This window comes from Triturus cristatus, chromosome 5_2 (genome assembly GCF_964204655.1).
Source record: "Triturus cristatus chromosome 5_2, aTriCri1.1, whole genome shotgun sequence".
Taxonomy (NCBI): Eukaryota; Metazoa; Chordata; class Amphibia; order Caudata; family Salamandridae; genus Triturus; species Triturus cristatus.
Window position 1 is genome coordinate 28794129 of NC_140588.1, and position 25164 is coordinate 28819292.

General features: G+C 48.4%; 1 protein-coding gene across 3 annotated transcripts in view; it reads right to left on the reverse strand.

Annotated features, from left to right (window-relative positions):
- The window catches only part of TEX10 (testis expressed 10), a 429953-nt gene that overhangs the window by 300550 nt on the left and 104239 nt on the right, over window positions 1-25164 (reverse strand). For 2 of the 3 annotated variants that reach the window (XM_085606784.1, XM_085606782.1), the window contains exon 7: window positions 4200-4378. In XM_085606784.1, the coding sequence (XP_085462910.1) occupies window positions 4200-4378 (179 nt within the window). The remainder of the gene's footprint in view (window positions 1-4199; window positions 4379-25164) is intronic. The other variant, XM_085606783.1, reaches the window with a different exon arrangement.

The window sequence follows — 25164 nt, forward strand, 5'->3', positions numbered from 1 at the left end:
TTATACAAAACAATCGGCCTAGAGTTCAGTTCTTGAGTGTGTGAGACCATTTGCTGATTGAGTGTGTACATCAAATGCTTTACACTGTCCTCTGATACTGCCTTACTGCTCGTCCAAGCTCCCACTTTAGAGAGTAAGGTTCTATCTAACTTTAACCTCTGCCAAACCTCTGGAGACTCTTGGACTCTATACACACTGTACCTCACTTTGGTGCAGTAAATATAGAGCCAGTTTCTTACAGGGCAATATCTACAAACGCCAGCTTATGTTCCTTGGGTTTACTCTGGCTCAGAGAGACATTGGTAGAGCATGGAAGGCATCGGCGCTGCCCTCGGTGTCGGCATGGAAGAAGGGACTGGACTTCTGTATGGGTCTAGAACTCCCCATTTTCACTGCAAGAGGCTGCCCGCAGAAACATTTAAAGGTTGGAAGCTATGGGCGGACTACTGAGGTTTGCTGCTAGAGACGGTCTCTGCAACAGGGCCCCTCAACCCAGTTTATCTACCCTGCTGGTGCAAGCTGTACTTTCTTGCTTTGTCGTATAATGTAGCGAGTGGTTGTGGTGCAACATTCATGGCTAGACTGTTCCTGGGAAGCTGTTAGTGCGACAGGGGGAGGGGAGTTGTTGGGAGGGGGTTTCATATGTTTTTTTCATCTATATTGCTGTTTATTTCTCCCTGGACTCATTACTGAAAAGTCAAAGTCATGATGTTTCATGCTTATTGTGCAGATGTCTCTGGGTTACAGAGCCCTGCTCTATAAGTGTCATTTGACGAATAAAATTTGTTTAAAAAAAAAAAAAAGATGATCCTGCCCAAACTTCTTTATCTGTTCCAGGTACTCCCGATTGACTTGGAGAGAGATTTCCTCCCTGGACCACGCATCCTCATCACTCGCTATGTATGGCAAAATGGCAGTGCACGTCTGCCTTTCCACTTATTAAGACGCCCGCGAGGCAAAGGGGGAGTAGCTCTGGCAGACTTTGGCCTGTATTATAAGGCAGCGCAATTGAGAGTGGTGGCGGAGTGGTCCATGAAGGAGTCGGACAAGCACAGGCTCCACATGGACCGGACAATAGTGGGAAGGACAATTTGTGATGTCCTTAGAAAGCCTAAGAAGGACAGCTCGCTAAATGCCTTCCTGAGTACACCCATGCAGACTACTCTCAAAGTCTGGGATGAGGTCACCAAGAGATCAGGAAGGACGACATTGCCCTCTCCATATACACCTGATACACTTTAATCCTGATTTTCCCCAGCTCTGAAGGCAGGTCCGTTCGAAGCTTGGAGGGAAGGAGGATGCCTCATACTCTCAGATCTTTTCCATAACTGTAACATTCTCACATTTGTACACTTAACAGAAATTCCACCTTTCATCTACCGTGCATTCCACTACCTTCAACTTAAACACTGGGCACTACACCCCTCACCTAGGGAGGCTGCCACACAAGACTTGACACCGGTAGAGACTTTTGTTCGGAGGGTAGGTTCCATGAGGGTAGTAATAGCCTTCCTGTACAGCTTCCTGGTATCTACAGTGCACGCACCGAGGCCACGCTACACCAATTTCTGGGAATACACTTTGGGGAGGGAGGCTACAGAGGGAGATTGCAAACATCTGTGGTTGGACATCGCCAAGAACATTCACTCATTAGAGCTAAGAGAAACCCACTATCAGACACTTTTTGATTGCTCTCATTACCCCGAAAACAGGAAGAAGCCCCAGGTTGAAGCCTCTGCACTGGAGAATTCAAATACCCAAGTCATTATGATTTCCATGTGGACTGAAGGTGTGTTCTCTCTTGGCATTTAGGAATAGGGCAATTAATTGTATGTATTGTTCTAGTTTGATATTGGTGTGGTTGCCCTCTTGTCCCCTTTTCTTTGTGCCTTCTGATACACTTACAGAAATGCCTGTATTGAGTTTAGCAGTCAGTAATGTTCCATGTGTTTATTTGCCCTGAGATTTCCGAGTTAATCTCTCAATATAAAATACATCAAACATACATTTAAGGATATGTAAATGGTTAATGATTTATTTTTAAAAACCTTAATACAAAGATAAATCCAAACACATTGAATATTAAAAACGCACAACAACATAACTAAAGTGGATGTTTTCCCCCACAACATGTTACAAGGGGTAGAGCGTGAAGGGTATGAGCTTATGTGTTCTAATTAGTCGCGTTTGTATTATTGTCCTCAGCAGATACCGGCTTCTCCATATCTGTTAATTGAAAGTTCCATACAATTTAGGTTTCTGTCTAAGCTATGCTGAACTGGTTTTGGCAGATTTACGCCTCAAATACACCTATAAAATTACTTTTAGTAACTTCATCTCAGGCCTTATGTTTTCCTAATGCCTCATGAAAGGCGGTGGGGGACACGTACTGCTACTACTAAGCAAATTGCCCCTAATAGTAACTACACTGATTGATACCCAGGCGATAGCGTTAATTTACGTGCATGAAGATGTCCACCCACATATCTGCTTTTGTGAATTTAGTAGTTGTCCAATTTAGCTTTTCTCTTTTCATATGGGAGGGGAAGGAAAAATAAATAGATATTTGATTTCACTTGTCTAACATCAACTTAGCCTCTTCAATGTGACTTAGCAGGCAACAACTACCAGCACCATCCTTATGCTTCCTCTGGCAACAATGCCATAGAAGACCTCTTCTTCCAAAATCAGCTGTGCGCTCGTGCAGAAGTTTCCCTGGATAAGCACGTCACATTCTGTTCCCCTTTTCGAGGCTACACAGTGTGTTCCAGCAATATACACTAGCCCTTAACCCTTTTCAGTTTGCTGGACCTGTTCAACCTATTGTCAGTCATGCTTTTTTCAGTGTTTTTGCTTCAATTACATTGTGTCAACCCACTTTATATGAACAGGTCACTTAATATTGTTTTGCTTAACACATTTTTTATAAACAGTCGCTAGATTTCAAAATCAAAGAAGGTATCTGCAAGAAACTCTGGAATACTTGCAGTGCAATTAACCTAAAATGTCTAATTTGATTAAACAACGTAAGGAAATTAGTGAGGTGCGGGAGGGGGTGATATGGCCTGTGCCCAGGCAGAATGAATTCAGCAGTAGATTCTGTTACGTCTTATATGCATTAACATTCGGCCCTACATAAGTTTAAATGTGCATGTGGGAACTTAAGGGAAGTTGCGAATATTAGCTATGAGGCTCCTACTGACAAGCCCTTGTGGTCCTTGGAATTCAGATGGTTTTGTTCTAGTCTTACAGAGCAAGTCCTGGTATTCCATTTACATCTCTTACATTTTGTTACTGTAATGTAAGCCTTGACAGGCTTTACTATCAGGCAATATCCATAGGCTCCTCCATTACACAGTATCCCTCAGCAAATTTTTCCATCATGCAACCGAAACACATCCCATTCTTATCACGCTGCATGTGTAGTCACTAAGGTCACTCGTGTTTTTCAGGGATTTCTGTCATTACAGCTGGCACAAGGATGTGCAATTCCACTTTAACATTTGAAAATATGGATGCAGGGAGATACTCTTGGGTGGAAAGGTGAACTCTCCTCTAGTTACCAATGGTCAGAATAGCACATGCATGAGAACTGTGGATATGCAATTCAGATCACGTACCTTGATAGACATTCAGCATAACTTAAAGCAAGTGCCAATCCTAACAAAGTCAATTTAGGACTAGTGCAACAAACTGCAGAGCAGGGACGCCTATTACATAGCTGTGCTCATTAGATATAAAAGAAAGCAATTGGAATGAGAGACCACATTTGGAATAACGTGCATTAACTATTATTGCTATTCTTGATTTTGCAGGAGCCATCTTGGTTACAGGGTAATGCATTTTCCTTCAATTCCATAACTCTTGATGTCCTATTACATGAAGCAATCTCAATTACCCTTCTTTCTGTCCTGCCCTTCTAACTAGTTTTACAAATGTTCCAAACCAGACAAGAATCAACGACAAAAGAGCAGAAAGATTTGTATTGGTATTTATAGCAATGCACTAGACGATTAACGTTTTAAGCAAATATTTTATGTTAAAACTTAAAAGCAGCCAACATAAACCCCACACAAATAACATGGCCATTCAATGTGGCTTTGTCTAAGAAGATATTGCAGATGTTTGAAAAATAATCAAAACACTCATATGACAACTGAAAATGTTTAACAATTTCACAGGAAAGAATAAATGGTTACCATAGATCTGGCAAGCAGTGGCTTGCAAACTGCTAAGCAATTCCTTGTTTGAACGTGCTGCTGCAGCATGGATTGTGTCAATCAACTGGGCTGAAAGTTCGGGATTTCTTGAACTTAGTTGAACCAGCTGCACAGGAAGACTGGAAAGCCAATGAAACAAGGCTTTGTTGCGATTGCTACTGGAAACAAAAATATATACAGTAAGTAGTTGAATACATATATGTCATTGTATAAATAAGAACATTGGTCATTGCCATAATTTAATGCATCTATGGGAGAGAAGAATGTGGTTCACATGACAAAAAGGCCTCCACTTTGTTCCTCAGGGGAGGTTTTCCATAAATCTATTCAGATACCTGCAGGGCAAGTAGACATTTTTAAAAAGTCTGTGTAGCATTATATCGCCCTATCTTTCGCTTCCTTCAATTAATTGCATACTAGCATATTTTAAACATTTGTTACTTTACAAAGCATGCACACCTATGCCTCAAGCCTCTTTTTGTAGGTCTCGGTTGACAGCCCAGCTGTCGCCAAACAATGTAATGAACCAAAAAAAGAGCTCTCAGGAGTACTAGAGAGGTGCTTTGGCTCCGCCCACATGCTGATAGTCAGGAGTACATGTTTAGACTGGGCACAAGTTGTGTGCATCCACAGAAAAATGTGCTTCCCCTCCACACAGCCGTGATTAGTTTATTTACTCAGATGTCTGAGTCAACAGCAGTATGGCTGCATTAGCCAGATTTTTCATGGGCACACACAACACTGTAATGCTGTTAAAGTGTCAAATACAGTTAGATAATTTACTGTGTTTGCTTTGGGAGGGGGCAGACATGATGAATGTATTGCAGAACCAGGACCCTCCCCTTCCATTATTAACTTTAGACTTCAGAGTGCTGTTTTGTGTTTGAGAGAAGTATGGGATGCCCAGGTCTACACTAATCTACATGGATCTTCAGCTTGCTGAGATAGCCAGTGTGAGAAAGTGCCCTTTCTGCATGGTTGCCCCCACTTTTTGCTGAAGTGCTTTGACTGAGTGTGCCCTGGGCTCCTGCTAATGAGGTTCCTAGGGCATATGTTCTTTCCCTAAAACTGCATTTAAGCTGTGAGAAGTTGGCCTGGCATATGCTGTTCCTAGTTATAGGGACACCTTGCACCAGTCCAATTCGACTCTTATTGATGATAGGTTTAAGACAACCTTTAAAGAAAGCTATCCTAGTGGTAGCTGTGGAGAGCAGCCTTCAGGCTAAGTCTTGAAGGAGTGTTAAGCTTATTGTTTTACCATAATAACCTCTTGAATGACCAAATGCAAGAGTAGCCCACACAGGTATATATATAAAATATATGTATTTATTCTAGACAGAATCCCACAGTCACTTTATGTGGCTAGTGGCAAAGTTACACTTTAAACAAGCATTTATAAACACAATAAATAGCACAGAAATCAATGGGCCCCAGGGGGGGACCAAACCATATACTAAAATAGTGGTATAAGAACCACAACAATTCTACAGGCAATGCCTAGGGCATTCAGGATCGCTTGCCCCTTCAGAATCCACCCACAGTTAAGAGGAAGGGGACCCACGGGAGACGCATGCAGTGCAAAGAGCTGCTATCGGGATCGCAATGTTAGCCTATGGAGAATGTCGCGGTTGAATATTTACAGTTTAAAGACACTTCTAGCAGTAGTACAAAGTTAAGGCTTGAGACTTAAGGCTTTGGAGAGCCCACCACCACGGGAGTACCGAAGTACCACTGTTACCTGCCCCAGGGAAGCCGGGTGCATAGGTCGATTCTGGTGTCGGGTCGCGGGCTGATTTTCAATGGAAAAGGAGTCCAAACTGCTGCTAGCTGAAAGAGTCGAAGTTGTGAAGATCTAAGATGTAGAAAATGTAAAGAACCTGAAAGCAGAGGGGACAGAGTCTGGGTCACGGCACAGTGACCAGGGGGCTCACAGCAAGGAGCCCTTCGATGTCGGGTGCTTCAGGTGAGGTAGATGCAGCTTGGCTCTGCAGTCACGGGCTCCGGGAGGCTTCAAGGAAGGCCAGCTTCTGGAGGGAGACTGTCCCACGTCGGATGAGGGTCGCTGCGGTGTTAGTGTCCCGATTGGATCCACTAAGCCTTGGCAACCGCAACCCACGCAAGATGAACAAAGCAGCTGCTGGTGCAGACCCACGAGGTCTGAGGGTGCTCTTCTTTGGAGAGAGCGCAGAGCAGGCCTGGAGCAACCAGGGGAACTCTTGGATGTGAAGATTGTCCTCCGCCAGGGCCCACAAGTCGAGTGACAAGGGACCGCGGAAGGCAGCAAAATGGAGTGCGTAAAAGGGCTCCCACGGGCCACCGGAGCGGGCTAGGGAGCTGAGATTTGGCACGGATGCTGCTTGACGGTTGGCTCAGAAATGGGCCAAAGCACAACTTCCCCACTGGTCGGGGTCGTGTGCTATGCAAGAGGTGGCCGGGGTCTCGGGGTATGCAGGGATCTCGGCACCCACGCGATCCATGGTGCTCAGACTTGCTGGGCACGCTCACAGGACTCTAGGATGCTCTGGAGACCCACCTCAAGGTTGCTGGAAGACGTCGAAGTTTGTGAGAGCAGCGAAGTTCCAACCGGGTATCTTGCAGTCTTTCAGGTGCCTGCCAAGCAGGGGGATAACTCCTTTATCCCAAGGGAGATTTCTTCAGTCAGCTGGGCAGCAGCTCATCGAAGGTCAGTTCTGTAAAGTTCTCGATTAATCTGAGGCTCTGGGGCCAGGTTATTCACATATATCCCCAAGATTAGGGGATGGTCCCAACAAGAGCCTACCAATCAGAGTAGAGGAGGGAAAGGGTGGCTACACCCACTCCCCTTTGTGTGTTTCCCGCCTGGGCGACGGGCAGGATGCCCCTGAACCGGTTCCAGGCGGTGTATGCAGAATTGGGGCTCTGCAGCTGCCTACGTGCAACTCTGTATGGACATTTGGTGCACCCACCCTGTTCCAATCCACATTATCCTGTCTGGGGAGATGCTAGCACCTCCCTGTCACAGGAGCCCTATTGTCCAGCTGGCGAGGCTGGGGTTTTCCCCAGCAACAGCCAGCCAGGGTCGTGTAGGTGGCGGGCAGTAGCCATTTTGTGTAACTTGTGCACTTTTAAATTGGTGTCTAAATTCTACCGCTTTTCCCATATCGCCCTTCTAGCAAGGGGGAATCGTAACCTCATGCCCATGGCTGGCCGGGGGGTTTGATTCCTTCATGTTTGACACCAAACACGATATGGTTCTGTGTAGCCATTCTCAAGTTATCGCGATGACGCGATTTACTTATAATGCGGTTAAGAGTATATGGTATGGCTACACTACAAACAACCCAGTAACGATTTTACGAAGGTTGCAGAGAGGTCCTACTCACGTAGGGGTCCCCCCTCACACATACCTCAGCACCCAGCCCTGTAGGATTACCAGGGCCTGCCATAGGGGTGACCTATGAGAGTATATGTGTTGTAATGGTGTGGGATATAGGGTACCTACATCCCTGTAAGGGGTGCTTGCACCACCTTACCCAGACTACAGTAGTGGTCTGGTGGTGTCAGTTTGGGTGGCTGTCCCAGGGTGGCACAATAAGTGCTGCAGCCCTGGTAGGACTACTGGGGGACCCATGCCCTGGGTACCTAGGGTACCATCTACAAGGGACTGGTAGGGCATGCCCAACATCCAATCAGGTTTGTACCTAGAGTACTCATATCAGTTTTAGGGAGAAAGCAGATAGGCTGGGGTCCTGGATAGCAGGATCCCAGCCAGACTAGTCAAAAACCACTCAAATACCAGGCAAAAAGTTTGGGGCAACCATTAGTCAGATTCCACTCTCCTACATAAGCCTAAACTCAATTGGCATCTCTGGCCACAGTTCAGCCCCTGGTGAATGATACCACAGGTACCCAGGGCACTGTGACCAGATAAGGCATCTAAGGATTGCAGCATTTATTGTGCCACCCTTAGAGGTCCTGTACCATTACACTCACACACTGCCTTTGCAGGCTGCATGTTTTGGTGCAGAACTATGTGAAGAGTCGACATAGCACACATCTGTGTGTGCCATGCCTACAAGACACTGCCCTGTCCTAGATCAGTCACCCCTATAGCTGGGTGCACTATACCAGTGGTGAGGGTACGGGTGCATGAGCCCTGTACCCATACAGTGCCTAAGTCCATTCTTAGACGTTGTAAGTGCAGTGCTGCCATTAAGAGTATATGGTGCTGGGAGTTTGTCATTACGAACTCCACAGCACTATAATGACTACACTGAAAACCGAGAAGTTTGGTATCAAACTTCTCAGCACATTAAACCCACACTGATGCCAGTGTGGGATTTAATGAAAAATGCACACAGAGGGCATCTTAGAGAGGCCCCCTGAAAACTAACCAACCACTAGTGTCCAGGCTGTGTGGCTGCTCTCAGCTGCCACCACCAGACATGTTTCTGGACCCCTGGGTCGAGAGACTGCTGCTCTCTGGGGCTTGAAACAATGCACATTCTGGGATGGGGTGCCAAGACTCCTCCCCCAGGACGGGCAGGGTTCACAAAGGGGAAGCTTTAAAGGCTTGCCACCTTTGTGAGCTTCCCCAGCCACTTGTTGCTTTCAGCAACTGGTACCGACTGGTTTTGACCCCCACTTTCGGCAGGAGAAACGGCGGGAAAAACAAGTAAGGAAGAGAGGTGTGTCCACCTCTGCCAACTCCACCCCTCAGGTGGAGGAGGCGATGTGAAGCCCATCTCTCAGTCCCCGACATCTTGCAGATGGGTGGACTCAGCCAACCAGAGACAGGCTCATGCCCCCTTCCCACTGGAGGGTGGAATTATACTGGGTGTAACCACCCCAGGGAAGGGACCTGTAACACCTCTAAATCTAGTATTTAGGGGCAGCCCTGAACCTTGCTTCCTCAGACAAGCAACTGCAAGAGAAGAAGAAGGACCGAACAGCCGTGCAGAAGCTAACAAGTGGAAGACACCCACTGACTTATCCCCTGCCCTACCGGCCTGTCTCCACCTCAAACCTGCTCCTGCAAAATCCCGGTGTGTCCTGCAGCCAGAACCTCAAAATCTCCAGAGAACCTGCCTGACTTCAACCACCAAGACTTTGTCTCCTGTGAACACAGGATTTGTTCATCTGCAACCTCTGGTTCCGGCTGGACACCTTGCATCCAACCCACTCTGCACCCTCCGTCCACAGCCCGAGCGGGCAAACACCAAAAGGCGGCCCCCCGGCGATCCTAACCCGAGCTCCGGTGACCCCTGACCTGCCTCAAGCCTCCAGCTGACGCCTGCAGCCTAAATCCGGAAGGTCCTCCCAACCGCGACCAGGAGCTGGTAGGAAGATCCGACCCCAAAAGGAACCCCTGCACCCGACGCCCCATGGCTTTGGGTGGCCAAACTGACGGTGCCTAACCAACCCCCAACTTACCTCTCAAAGTGGTAGTTGCACCCAGAAGAACTTCGTCCCCAAGCCTGCAGTCCCTTTGCAAACTGGAGGTTCACCATTACAAACAAGGCGCCCCACGTTAAAACAGCAGCCTGCCCCCAGCGCTCTAGTGCCGCTGAGGGTGCACCTTTGGTGATACTTTGTTTCCCCATTTGCCCTGAGCTAAAGTCCAGGAGCTTTGCTCCCACAACTAAGTGGCCTGCTCGTCAGCAGCCACCAACTGGAGGCCCCCTATCCCCATTGGATAAAATTGGGCCTCAGCACTCTGCACCTGGCCGCCCTAGTGCCACTGAGGGTGTAACTAGAGCGCATCCTTGACCCTGGGGGATCCCCGAGTCTACCCCCAGAACCTCAACTCCCACTACCAAATACCTTAAAACCGATAACACTATTTTCCTCCATAAGATAACATTGACTGTTTTTCTTGGAAACGTTTGTAAGTGTTTAATTCGAAAACCTAAAGAAATTCTTTAAAATTGTACTGTTTAACAAAAACGATGTTACTTACCTGTTTACAGGAAATGTCCCAGAGTAGTATCTAGGTATGCTACTCAGTGTAAGAAAAGTAATCCAAAAAGTAACTTACCTAGTATTTTACTGAAAAGTTTATTCAAGTCTATGTCCTGAACTTACTAAGTATTGCATTTCTCCGCAACCATACTGTAAGTAAAAACTAAGTGCATATACAATTACAATTCAAACTGTTTACAAACTGCATTACTACTGTGCCAGGCTTGCTTGGTTCTAGAAAATATAATAACTAAAAGAATATTTGTATCTCTTATCATTTGCAAAATCACCCATATCCGATCCCTCCCAGATGGTTCCGACAGGTCAACGCGGCCCTGGGACAGATTCTGTGGGTTTGTTGCACAAGTTACCACTTGTGTAACGATATATCTGTAAGAGATATTAGTTAGTGATAGATTCCTTACCTTAGAATATCCCAAGGCGTCAGGCTGGATCCGGAAAGATTTTCTGCTTAGCAGTACCCCTGCACGCCAGCAGGTGGTGCCGTGCAGCTCCGCGCCCGTCACTGGCATGGCATCTTATGCGCCGAGATGACGACACGGAGGCTACTTAGGTGCCACCCATGCGCGCGGACGTCAGTTCTGTACACAACTTCCCCCCGCCGAAACGCAGAGCCATGCAAGAAACTGACCACTGGTGCATAAAACTAGGGCCCTAAAAGGGGATGACCTTCTCCCTAGTAATCAGTTCGCAGAACGGGGAGGAGGGGTAGGGCGGTAAGGAATCTATCACTAACTAATGTCTCTTGCAGATATATCGTTACACAAGTAGTAACTTGTGCATCTGAAAGAGACGTTAGTGATAGATTCCTTACCTTAGAATAGATACCCCAGCAATACCAACCCCGGTGGTGGGTCTGAGAACAAGTTACACCAGAAAGTCACGGAGCACAGAACGGCCAAAGAAACCGTCTCTCTGGACCAGACTGTCAAGGCAGTAGTGCTTGGTAAACGTGTGCAGCGAGGCCCACGTAGCTGCTTGACAAATATCCTGCAAGGGGACACCGCATCCCAAGGCAGTAGCAGCTGCAGTAGCCCTGGTCGAATGGGCACGCAGCCCCACAGGAGGCTCCTTCTTGGCCAAGGAGTAACATGCTTTGATGCATAGAATGACCCACCGGGGGATGGTCCGTTTGTGCACCGCCCAACCTCTCTTGGCACCTACGTAGTCAACAAAGAGTTGATCATCCACCCGGAACTGCTGTGCCCGCTGCAGATAGAATGCGAGCGCTCGTTTGGGGACCAGACGGTGGATGTGAAAGGGCGTAACAACCTTTGGCAAGAAAGAAGGACAGGTCCTCAAAACCACCTTGTCCGGATGAACAGAAAGGAAAGGAGGCTTGGAAGAAAGAGCCTGGAGCTCACTCACTCTGCGGGCAGAGATGATAGCAACCAGGAAAGCAGTCTTAAGAGTAAGAAGACGCAAAGGACAGTTATGAAGAGGCTCAAACGGAGCACACATCAGAAAAGTCAAGACAAGATCCAAGTCCCACTGAGGCATTATGAAAGGCACGGGAGGAAACTGTGTGTAATGCCTCAATTCTCACCCACACGTCTTGTCTGTTAGCGCTGGGACGCCTCAGGGTAGCTATCGCGCTCAATAAATCCTCTTTTCAATTCATTTCATTTCATTTGGGGAAACGGTTAACAACCGGGGACTTAAAAAGAGAAGGCTGATCAGGAAGCCTCAGGAAGGCGGAAATGGCAGAAAGATAACCTTTGATAGTGCCCAGAGCAGAGCCCTGCTGGGCCAAAGACAGAAGAAACAGAAGAACCTCAGAAAGAGGAGCCGAAAGGGGATCCACAGCTTTCACTGTGCACCACGCCACAAATCTGTTCCAGCAGCAGGCGTACACCGTTTTAGTGGAGGGACGCCTGGCTGCCAGAATGACATCACAGACTCTGGAAGAAAGATCGAAAGGTGTCAACCGTCACCACTCAATCTCCCAGCATGGAGGTGGAGGCTGGACAGGTTCAGGTGGAGGATCGTCCCCTGCTGCTGCGACAGAAGATCCTCCCGAAGAGGCAGACAGACCAGGGTAGAGATGCTCATACTGAGTAGCTCGGGATACCATACTCTTCGAGCCCAGTACGGAGCCACAAGAATGACTTGGGCCCGGTCACGCCTGATCTTCTTCAGCACTCTGGGCAGAAGTGGTATAGGTGGAAAGGCGTACAACAGACCACAACTCCACTCGCGATGAAAAGCATCTCCAAGCGAGTGCCGCCTTGGAAATTCCAACGCGCAGAACTGATGACATTGCGCGTTCTCTTTGGTGGCGAATAGATCTAACCAAGGCTCTCCCCACTGCTGAAAGAGACCTTGCGCCACGTCCGAGTGCAGACGCCATTCGTGATTCATCATGCACCAGCGGCTGAGTTCATCCACCCTGGCGTTCAGAGAACCGGCCAGATGCATTACCACCAAGGTAATGTTGTGATGTTCCAGCCATGTCCAGAGGCGCAGAGCCTCCTGACATAGGGTCCAGGACCCCACCACGCCCTGTTTGTTGCAATACCACATGGCGGTGGTGTTGTCCGTGAACACCTAAACTACACTTCCCCAGACAGAGGGAAGGAAAGCCTTCAGTGCAAGCCGGATCGCCCGCAGCTCCAGGAGGTTGATATGGACCCCGGGACTCCGCCGGAGACCAGAGGCCCATGATCTCCGCCTCTCCCATGTGGCCACCCCATCCTAGGAGAGACACATCCGTCACCATTGTGTGCTCCGGTTGGGGAAGGGAGAGGGATCTGCCACTGACCCAATCGTGGTCCGTGAGCCACCACTGCAACTGTTGTGCAGCACCCTCCGAGATCTGGACGTGACCGGACAGGTCGCCCTGATGCTGCGCCCACTGGAACTTCAGGTCCCACTGCAGAGCCCGCATATGCCATCTGGCATGCGTTACCAGCAGGATGCAGGAGGCCATCAGGCCCAGCAGCCGGAGGGTCATCCTGACCGAAACCCAGGATAAAGGCTGAAAGATCGGAATCATAGCCTGAATATCCCGGACTCGCTGCTCGGGAGGATAAACCCGAAACAACGTTGAATCCAGAACCGCCCCGATGAAGGGGAGCTTCTGTGAGGGACTCAGGTGAGACTTCGGCACATTGATGGAGAACCCCAGCAAATGCAGGAGGTCGGCCGTAGTCTGAAGGTGGTGGACAACTGCCTGGGGCGAGCCCGCCTTCAACAACCAGTCGTCGAGGTAGGGGGAAGACTGACACCCCCAACCTGAGCAGATGAGTTGCGACCACTGCCATCACCTTCATAAACACCCGAGGGGCGCTGGTAAGGCCGAAGGGGAGCACGGCAAACTGAAAATGCTCCTGGCCCACCATAAACCGCAGGTAACACCGGTGGGACGGCAGGACAGGGATGTGAAAGTAAGCGCTACCATCCAGTCTCCAGGGCAGACAGGACCTGAGCCAGAGTAAGCATCTTGAACTTCTCCTTCCGGAGGAAGCCATTGACGTCCCGGAGGTCCAAGATGGGGCGCAAGCCCCCCTTGTCCTTCTTGGGGACCAGAAAGTAGTGGGAATAACAACCATGTCCCACTTCCAGCCCAGGAACGCGCTCGACGGCACCTTTGGCCAGGAGGGCCGAGACTTCCTGACGGAGAAGGGCCGAATGATCCTACGACATGCAGTGGCACCGAGGCGGCATAGCTGGAGGGGAGGACAGAAAGGGGAGAGAGTAACCCTGGCAGACTATCTGCAGCACCCACTTATCCGATGTGATCTCGCGCCAATGGTGGAGGTGGAGGCGGACCCTGCCCCCTGAAGCTCGGACTAGCAAGGCTTCGAGGCGGAAGCGGCAGGGGTGGAGGTGGACTGACCACCTCCCAGGTTACCAGACCCGCCTTTGCGTGACCCACATCCGCTGCCTCGCTGAGGCTGGTTCTGCACAGGCCTGTTGGAAGAACGCGGATGGGTACCCCTGTCCTGGACACAAAAGGAACGAAACACTGTCGGGCAGGGGCTTTCGAGGAAAGACCCAAAGACTTCGCCGTGGCACGAGAGTCTTTAAAGTGCTCCAAGGCATGGTCAGCCTTGTCCCCAAAAAGGCGGGAGCCGTCAAAGGGCATGTCCAGGAGCGAAGTCTGGAAATCGGGTGAAAACCCTGTAGAGCGCAACCAGGCGTGGCACCGCAACGCCACTGTCGTGGAAATCGCCCTGCCCAACGAATCCGCGGTATCCAAACCACATCTGATGGCAAACTTCGCCGCATCCTTGCCCTCCGCAACCGCCTGGGAAAGGAGCCTGAACCTCCTCAGAGCACTGAGGCAGACCCTCCGTCACCGAATCCCACACTGCATGGGAGTAACGGCCCAATAAGAAGGCGGTATTAACCGACCTCAACCCCAAACTGGCGGAGGAGAACAACCTCTTGCCATATTGGTCTAGCCTCTTAGAGTCCTTATCCAGCGGAGCCGAGGGGAATGCACTCTGCGAGGTCGAGGCCTGAATGACAAGGCTCTCAGGCATGGGGTGAGTGGTCAAGAAAGCAGGGTAACCAGGCACCGGGCGGTGACGCCTAGCGACGTTCTTGTCCACCGGCACCCCCGAGGCCGGCCGCAACCAAGTACCTAGGAGGACTTCGGTAAGGGCCTCATTGAAAGGAAGCAGTGGCTCTGATGACGTAGACGCCGGCTGGAGCACCTCCGTAAGGAGGTTTGTCTTAATGGCCACCGTAGGGAGGTCGAGGTGGAGTCTCCACGGCTCGACGCAGCACCATAGGGTAGGAAGCGCCCTCCTCCATAGTAGGCGGAGGCGAGGCAAAACCCGGGTCAGAAGACATCAAGTTCACCCGCATCCTGGAGTTCATCTACCCAATCCTGCTCGGAGTCACACTGCCGTGCAAGGGAGTCCTCGGAGCCGTCCCAGTCCTCATTCGGCTCCGGGGTAGAAGGAGCCGGCCGTGGCGGCAGGACCGGGGCCGGAGAGGGGCCCAGCGGCGTCAGGAGCGGCACCAGCCAGGGCCATGTCCCAATGAGGGTCCCAAGTCAGAACGAAATGGTCCAAGAACCGGGGCAGGGGCGGTATAAACTGCACACAGCGCAGCGCCTGCGGCAGAGCCAGGGGCGGCGCTGGGGCCAGAGCCAAGGGCAACGCCGGGGCCAGAACCAGCGGCGTTACACCTTGTGGCGCCAGAGCCGCAGGCGCCGGATCCAGTGGCTCCGGGGCTGGCGCCAGAGGCGGTGTCGCCGGGTCAACAGGATCTGGACACAGAGCCGCGGGGCCCGAAGGCGTGCCGGCTGGAGACAGAGGCCTAAAAAGGCGGTCCAAGGCAAGGAGAAACACCTGCTGCTGTTCGGGAGTCGCCGACGGACCCGGGTATAGCGGGTAGGCCGCGGGACTCCCAGGCTCCAGAGGAGCCGCAGGGGCGGAGCGCCCCTGACCCCCTCCGGGAAGCGACAGGTGGGATGTCGGAGAGCGAACACGCTTCTTCAACTTTTTGTGGCGTCGCTTACCAGAATCCGAAGTTGAGGACTTTAAGAGTCCGATGAGCGACGTCTCCGGTCCCGCGAACGGCCCCTAGACCCGGAGCGGTGGCGAGAGGAGTGCCGGACCTCCAGTGACTTCGGGCCATGGCACGGCAGTCCAGACAATCCCGGGAGTCGTGGTCGTTCTCCAGGCAGTAGAGGCACAAGATTTAAAGCCGGGGATCCCTACATGCACCAGAGAACAGAAGAAGGAGACAAAGTCTCAAAAAAGCGGTCAAAAAATGACCAGAAGTACGTGCTCAATCCGGATCTGCGCTTTTCGGTGCGGAAAAAGAAAGAACTGACGTCAGCGCGCATGGGTGGCTCCTAAGTAGCCTCCGTGTCGTCATCCCGGTGCGTACGACGCCAGTGACTGGCACGGAGCCGCACGGCACCACATGCTGGCACGCAGGGGTACTGCTAAGCAGAAAATCTTTCCGGATCCAGCCTGACGCCTGGGGATATTCTAAGGTAAGAAATCTATCACTAACGTGTCTCTTTCAGATTTCAATCGACATACTGTGGGGGGCTGGCGACTTCTGATACCTTATCGTACTACATGGCCTCGCACCTGCTAGTCCTAAATGAATGGTGGTATGGGGATAGGGCTGACTCTGCGTACGCTGTTGAACGGAAGTACATGGGGGATCTTTCTTTACACACTATACTATATTCTGTACCGCTACGCAACTCCTTGCCGTCTGTCACAAAGGTTATATTCCAAATCTGGCAGCAGGCTCTACGGAGGATGGGCTGGTGGAATAGGTTGACGCGGGAGACTCCTCTCTGGCACAATGGGCGACTGCCGCAATTGCCTACTTTACCTGGGTTTCGTGGTTGGGACAGTATTGGTATCTCTACTCTGGGTGACGTAATGCAGGGGCCGGTCCTGAAGTCCTTTGAAGATCTACAGAAGGATTTCCATATGCCAAAGACCCAATTCTACAGATTTCTGCAGTTCAGGCACGCTATTTCCCCTAGTATGGAGGGCTTAGAGTCATTGGCCGAGTTTAGCCCGATTGAGGCGAAGGTGTTCAAGGGAGATCTCCAAGACCAGTCCCTGGTTACTCATAGTTCCCCCACGATGCAGAACCTTAGGGAGGCCTGGGATGTTGACGTGGACCCACTGGAAGGGAAGAGGAGGACTGGACGGAAGCCCTGGCATCCCCGCGGGCGGCTGTCAAAGCCGTAAGTCTACGCCTTATCCAGTTCAAGTACCTTCATCGGGTATACTTCACCAGGGTTAGGCTGTGGAGGGCAGGTCTGGTGGCTTCCAATTTGTGTCTCAGATGTGAGTGGAAAGAGGGTACTCTGCTGCATACAGTCTGGCACTGTTCTGCTTTGGCGCGATTTTGTAGGGAAGTTATGGCCTGCCTCTCTGAAGTGTTGGGTTGGGTCCTTCCCTGCTCGCCGAAGCCGATACGCCTACATGTTATGGACAGGGTTGGGGGCAACATATACAAACGCCATCTTATGCTGCTAGGGTTCACTTTGGCTAAAAGAGATATTGCCAGGGCTTGGAAGGCACCAGTGGCGCCCCCAGTGTCCGCATAGAAGAACGGCATGGACTTCTGCAGGGGTTTGGAGATTCCCATCTTCACGGCAAGAGGGTGCCCGCTTAAACACTTTAAAATCTGGAAGCGTTGGGCAGACTGTCGTGGCTTGGAGTTGGAGCCCGTTTCGATGACGGGCCCCTTCGACCCGGCTTAACTTTCTACTTGGTTGGTACAGGACATAGTTTCTCGTGCGACGACAGACCATGCTTTTCGTAGACGATGCCTTTGCTTTTAATGTGCTGCTCTGTAGTGGACGTTCGTGCGATGGGGGTTCGTGGGGTTATGGTTATTCTGTTTGTTATTCATTTGTATTGCTCTCCATTTTTCCATGCTTTGCTCATGTAAACAGTCAAAGTCAGAATGATGCACGTTTCTTATGCAGAAGTTTCTGGGGTACAGAGCTCCGCTCTATATGAGCTATTTGACAAATAAAATCTGTTTAAATAAATATATATATATATATATGGGGAAAAAGGAAGCGGTATTTTACTGCGTGAAGGTGATCAAGTTAGAACTGACCTTTTGTTTCCTGTGTCAACTGCTGGAGTGTGCGTTGTTCGTGGCCTGCAAGTCTGGGACGCCACTGGGTGTACGAGTGTGTAAATCACTGTATTTTGCACTCGCTACGTGCAGGCACAAAATCCGGCATGGAGTAGGACGCAGGAACAGCGCACTCAGTAGCCGAGGAGGAAGGGCCAGCGCAGTACTCCAATGGGATGAGATCTACTATTATTTAAACTGGCCCCCAGGTGTAACATCGCTGCTGAGGATATTCGGGCACTGAAGAAAGCCATTAAGCTGAAACGCATCTGCCCTATCCAGCGTGTCTTGGAGACAGCATTTCCTTCCTTTGTGCTTTCAATGGACACAACAAACTCCTTGTTTGCGCTTTGAATTTGGCAATAAAAACATCACCCTTTGTCACCGAGTGGACTCTGCCCCATTTCTTTGAGTGGGATTGGAATATATATATATATATATATTTATATTTATATTCTACTGGCAGTCGCCAGTAGATAGTTATAGTTACAACCTAGTTTCCATACGAAATCTCAAAATTCTATTTTGAATAACTTTGGCGCCGGTTGACGAATCCTCGCAAAATTTTCAAAACTAATGGGGCGCTCCGTTCAGCTCCTACCCTGAAAGTCTCGGGGTGATTCGTCAAGCAGGGGCCGAGAAAAAAGGGGGGTCCCAAAACGCGTTTTCCCCATGCATTTTTCCATAGGACCTTTAGACACAGCTACAGCCAGAACGGCTGAACAGAATTACTTGAAATTTGGCAAAGAGGTAGTCCTCAGGTCAGGCATGTGCCTTTTGCATATATGGTGTAAATCCGTTCAGTAGTTCCTGAGAAAATCAAAAGTAAAATCATATACATATCTGGGCGGAGCCTAACCACACATCTCATTGTGAGATCTGATTGGCTGTCAGCACTTCATCCAAGAAGTGTTGGCAGCCATCTTGGGATCAATATACATGATAGCACCTCATTAAAAAGCATTGCAGTTAATAGAAGGTTTTAAGACCTTAGTTACATTATAAATCATTTGTTGATGGTACCATACTCATTTTAGGAATTGTAGTATGTTCTAAGGTGATTTTACCATGTGAAAAAGCCTTCTGCTGGGATATCATGAATCTTGTTTGAGAGAAAACTATTTTCACATGCTTTTCCCACAGAGGTTTGGAAGGTGATCTATAAGCTAAACTCAGAGCATAATTTTCTGTAAATTCACATTATCTTTCTCAGTCATGTGAGAATGAAGTCTGACATTCTCAGTAAAACATGTACATCCAACAAGGGCAGAGACTGTCAGTTGATTCCTTTGTGTTCTACTGCAGCTTCCCAGAGTGTTCCAAAGAACAACTAGAGCGCTAACAGTCCTACTTATGACAAAGGTATGGCACACCTGAAGCCATCTTGATTGGAATAAAGTGGTAAAATTTAAAACATTTAATTTAAAAAGGAACAAAATGAGAGGGTTCATTTTGCCATAGAATGTATGATTAGTGCTGCAGAAAGAAAAATTAGGGCACATTTTGAGTGACTTCTCAAATCCTCTTCTATTTCATTAAAGAATTCTGACATGCAGACTGAAACATGCACTTTCAATACCAGCAGCAGACTTCCCTGGTGAGCAGTAGCTTTACTACAGTGATCTAATGAGCAACTAGAGTGCTAACATTCAGAATTTATGGCAAATGTGTGACACATCTGAATGCCTTCTTCATTGAATCAAAGTAAAAAACTGACAGTATGCCTACTGAGGAGACTGCAGTGAATGAGGAAATTAGGAAACTTCATAACAAGTCTCCCAAGATGGCCACCAGAGACAAAAGAGCCCAAATGTAGCACAAATATCACCGAGATGTAGCCCAAGTATAGCCCAATGACAGAAATCCCAGAGTGTTTTAAAGAACAACTAGAGCGCTAACAGTCTTACTTATGACAAAAGTATGGCACACCTGCAGCCATCTTGATTGGAATAAAGTGGTAACATTTAAAACATTTAATTTGCAAAGGAACAAAATGAGGGGGTCATTTTGCCATAGAAATTATGACTAGTGCTGCAGAAAGAAAACTTAGGGCACATTTTGACTTCTCAAATCCTCTTCTATTTCATTAAAAAGTTCTGACATGCAGACTGAAACATGCACTTTGAATACCAGCAGCAGACTTCCCTGGTGAGCAGTAGCTTTACTACAGTGATCTAATGAGGAACTAGAGTGCTACCATTCAGAATTTATGGCAAATGTGTCACATCTGAATGCCTTCTTGATGGAACCAAAGTAAACAAGCATTGAAAATGCAATAGGTCTCGCCCTCGTTTAAGTTAAAGCAATTCTGTTTGTAATTAGGTGGCTTTTTAGCTTTGCTTGTATTAGTATTTTTCAAAATTTCATGTAAATAAGATGCATATCTGTATATGTATGCATGCATTTATATTTGTATTTATATCATCATCATCATTTCAACTTTATTTCGGCCACTTGGGCCATAAAAGAATAAAAGATAAACATACAATAAATAACATGTTATGCACCACATTAAAATACTCATTTAGAGTTAGCAGCATAGCAACATTCAGATCAGTCCATCCTCAATTTTTGGGCTTTACATAACGATTGCGGCTGATCCACATAGCTGTTAAAAATTTTGCTACCGCAAATACTATTGGTGGTGATAAATCAGTTTTTAAAATCCTATAAGCTGAAATGTAATGCTTAAAACCCAGGTTTTTTAAAAGTGGAAGAAGCCAGTATCTACGTGGTCTGTGGTAGGCTTGGCAGAAGAAAATTATATGCAAGTCAGACTCTGATGGGTGGCCGCACGCTGGGCATAGAGTTGTTGAGTTAGGTGACCAGCTGACAGTATGGGCTCCAAGAGGCAAAGTACCGTAGCGCCATTGTAGGTAAAGCTTCCTGGTTAATGTTGGTTCAATATCATCTAGGACTGGTTCCCGGGTGTATGTATCTTTAAATGCCAGGAACTGTTCAGTAAGGGACCCAGCCCTAGCCTTCATAACTAGGGCACGTAAGTTGTGCTCATAGTAAGCTGAGGAGATAGTTTTGCGGGAAGACATTGGGCATGTATTAACTGGGTCAGTCCACAGATCAGATCTTCCTATTAATTCACAGGAATGTTTAATATAAGCAAGCCATGGTACTTGATCAATTCTTATAAGGCGCAGAATATCTTGTAGCTCTTTTCTGTAATTCTCAAGCTCTGGGGTACGCCATAATTTATGCCAGAAAATTAGAGGTTTGAGGCCTAGTTCCACCGCAATGGGTTTTAAGCCCAAGTCCAATCTTAAGGGTAATAGCGGGGTGCTTGATGGTAGAGCTGTCAGCTGCCTCAAGAAGTTGTTCTCTACAACCTGTATTTTCTGGATAGGTACATGTCCCCAGATTTCGCCCCCATATAGCCCGGCCGCCCTAGCCTGGGTTTTGTAAATGTGAAGGCGTGGGCCTAATGGTTTGTAGCTCAGCCCACTCAGCATCCTGGAAACGGCGCCCGTCATCTGGGTTAGCTTCAGATTCACTTTTGTCTGATGTGAATCCCACCTCATTAGGGGATTAAAGATAACCCCCAAGTATTCAAAGGTGTATACCCTCTCAAGACTGGAAGTCCCTATCCGCGGGCTAGATCGGGTAGAGGCAGGTGGGTTGAAGATCATATATTTTGTTTTTGTAGTGTTGATCTCCAAACCATGCGACTTGCAGAAGTCGACAAAGCCGTCAAGGACCCTTTGTATACCCATAGGTGATTTGGAGAGCAACAGGGTATCATCAGCAAACATAATTGCCGGTACCCTGTTGCCCGCCAACCTTGGGGCGTCGATGTTACTAATCCCGTCAAGATGGTTAAAGATCCCGTTGACAAAGAGGCAAAAAAGGGTGGGTGCAAGCACACAACCCTGTCTAACCCCCCTGTCAACGGGAAAAGGATCTGAAAGGGTACCTCCTCTGCCACATCTTACCCTTGCGTAGTTGCCCTGATGTAGTTTCTCCAGAATAAAGAGTAGATCAGCAGGAACCCCTGTAGCTGCCAAAACTGCCCAGAGTTTGTCCCTAGGGACTAAATCAAACGCCGCCCGCAGGTCGACGAATATCGTGTATAGACTGCCCCCCTCGATTGTTACTGTTTTCCAGTAGAGAAGATTCAATCGGAAGATCTGGTCCACCGTCGAAACCCCCCTTCTGAAACCTGCCTGAAAGGGACTCAAGATGTTATTGTCATCGATCCAGGCCTGAAGCCGGTTCAGAATCACTCTACCAAAGATCTTTTGTGAGACATCTATGAGGCTTATGGGTCTGTAATTGGCTGGGAGCAGAGGAGAGCCCTTCTTAAAAATGGGAACAATCTCTGCGCCCAGCCAAGTAGCAGGAATCTCCATGCCTCGCAGAATGTGGTTAAATAATAAAACTAGATATGGAGTCCAGACATCCACCTCCTGCTTAAAAAGGTCACCTGGGATACCATCCAACCCTGGGGCCTTGCCTGAAGCTAATCCAGCTATAGCCGCTCTAACCTCCTTGAATGTAAACAGGGAGATTTCTTTAGGATCCTCAGTGCATAAAGGGTAGAAAGCAGCCTGCTCCCCATCTGGTAGTTGGTATAGCGATTTAAAATGATCAGACCATGCACTAGGTGAAATGTTCGGCTCCAGTGCAGGGGCCAATTCCAGTGAGCCAGTGTTCACTGTTCGCCAAAATGTTTGTGAGTCCCCCCTGGCTAATGATACAGAAAGGGATTCCCATTTCTGGTGTTCCCATTCTCTTTTCGCATTACAGATTAAAGTTTTGTAAGCGGATCTCTTGGCTCTAATTATCTCGCTTCCCAGACCTGCTTTGATAGAGGTCAAGAGGCTTGATTTTGCAGTACGACAGGTCCTATTATACCAAATTGGGCCAGCTGCACAGGCAGTTGGCCTCCTTAGGGTACGAGTAAGTGTTGCAGATACTGTCTCAGAAAGGGTTCTATGGCACTGCCCTACTTGTTCATGGTTACTCTGGTTTATATCATTAACCATGATTTCCTGAACTTTTTCGAGTATAGGGACAACCCTTTGATAGAGTATGGGTATCCTCTCTGGGTTAGAGATGAATATCTCCCACTTTACTCTTCGTTTATTTTGAGTCAGGCCAAGACCGGTATCCCGGGAATCCCTCAATTCCAGCCTAGAATCTATACCAGGATGAGCAAATTCTAGTTTCAGTGCATTATGGTCACTGTCATCCCTAGGCAATACCCAGAAGTCAATGATACTTGACCACACTGGTAGTGGGGCCAGTATATAGTCCAGTCTTGACTCCCTACCCTTGCTGTTAAAAGTGAAGCTAGCTGGATTATCTGAGGTAGACCTGCCGTTACATGCCCTCAGACCAAATTTTAAGGTTAAGGCGGTAACTTGTGTAGCTAGGGGGGTCCAAGCTCTGGGGGCTGTTGCTCGCAGGGGGGGTATGGACCACTCCATGTCCTCCTCCATTGCTAAATCCAACAGTAATCCCGGAAGGGGCTCATAATGGGAGTTAAGATCTCCTCCTATCAAGAAGTGAGTGCCCTGTGGAATGTCATCTAAAACTCCTGAGAGCTCCTCTATCATACTAGAAGTCTGGGAAATCTTGGTTGGCCTGAAGTATACATTAATTAGCAAAAGGCTGTTTGCGTTCGGCCAGTCAAGCCGAACCATAAGAATGTTCGGCGAATTTTGTGGATATGCAATAGCCTTACAGCCCAGATCGGTGGCTACCCAGGTAGCCAGACCACCCGAGGGGCGTCCAATGCCGGCCCATGTTGCCTGCACAGAAAATGCAGCGAAGCCTGTTTGGGTGAGATGTTATCTCGCCCAGGTTTCCTGAAAGAGGCAAATGTCTTGGGCCTGGATAAATTCTCTCCATTCTGGGCAGTTGGCTTTATTTACCAAACCTGCCACATTCCAGGACAGGATCTTGAGGGAGGGACGGTTAGATATTTCCGGAGCAATAATTGCAGAGACATCGTTCTCCCCCCTATCCTGGCCTGGAAATTCCAAAGCCCGTGATTTCGCCACTTGGGGTGCAGATACCTCATGTGGGCAACACATTGGGAGAAAAGAACCCATGTTTTTATCACTAACTTGATGTACTCCAAGTATTTTTATATTTTCAGAAGGAGTAGTTGGCCTAAACGGTTTGTTAATAATGTCATTGGGCCCTGTTGTTACCGCCCCTTTCGACTTTATTGGTCAATCGACCATATCAAGACTGCTAAATCTATTATGAGTTAATAAGCAGTCAAAGCGTGGAGGCTTGGGGTGTGGAATTGCTCTAAAAACTGAGGGGGCCTGATTTCTAGACCTTCTGGACACAAGTTCCCAACAATCTTCTCCCCGTTCAGGATCAACGGTTGGATAAAAAAAGGATAGAGGGAGGGAATGAATCTGTGATCCTTGGGGCTGATAGGGCCAACTACAAATGTGCGAGACAGTAAGAGGATCTCTAAAATTAATCAGTGCATAATCTCCCTGGATTGACTTCCTGGTATGTCCTATCCAGGGGATTCGTCTTACCATCAAAATCTCGCTAAATATTCCTTCTGGCAACGGCCTATTCCTAGAGAGCCAGTGGATTACCTTATTTTTCAGTGCCTCCGCCGGCTCTCTAGTAGAGGAATTTAATTGGGGGATGCCAGCTAAAATTACAGTAAAAGGCATTGCTTCTGGTGGTAGATCGATAGTTCTATAGTTATGATCAATGCCATTAGTGCCCATAGAAGGTGTGTCTTTCTTCAGTGGGCCACTTGAGCCGAGGGCTTTAGTTATGGGGCTATAGTTTGGGGGCACTGCAGGGACGTTGGAAAGCTGCTGCAATTGGCTGGGATGTAAGGTCGAGCTACCCAGCGCCCCTTTGGTGTCAGATGTAGAGATGTTGATGGGATGTGTGGATTTATTTTGTGGGATCTGGTTTATTGTGCCAGAGCCCTCGTCGACACGGGTAAAATCCATCTTACGCTGCACTAAGGCCTTTTCTATCTTAACTAGACAGTTTAAGATGGGGTTAAGTAAATCCCTCAGAAGTGTCCCTATATTCGATAGTGTTAAGCCCTCATCTCCCGCGTCATCAAATGTAATTAGTTTATTTTTGGGCTGAGCGCCGGAGGATGAGTTGGCTTGCTTTAGGGGTTTCGTCGTGGCTTTTCTGGCTATACTAGCAGTATTGTTGCCTCGAGGAGGGATATGTTTGAAATTCTTAGTTTTAACTCCTCTTATGCTTTGTGCCCCTTTTTTTGTCTTAGGGATTGCCCCTTCCCTCTCGTAAGCGGTAGTTAATTTATGCTGGTCTGTGGAGATTGGAGTTGGTACTCTGTCAGAAAGACTAGGTTCGATAATGGTAGGAATTATGGACGAACTAGGTAGTGGGAGGGATACTAGACTGGGATCAGAATGGATGGAAAAAT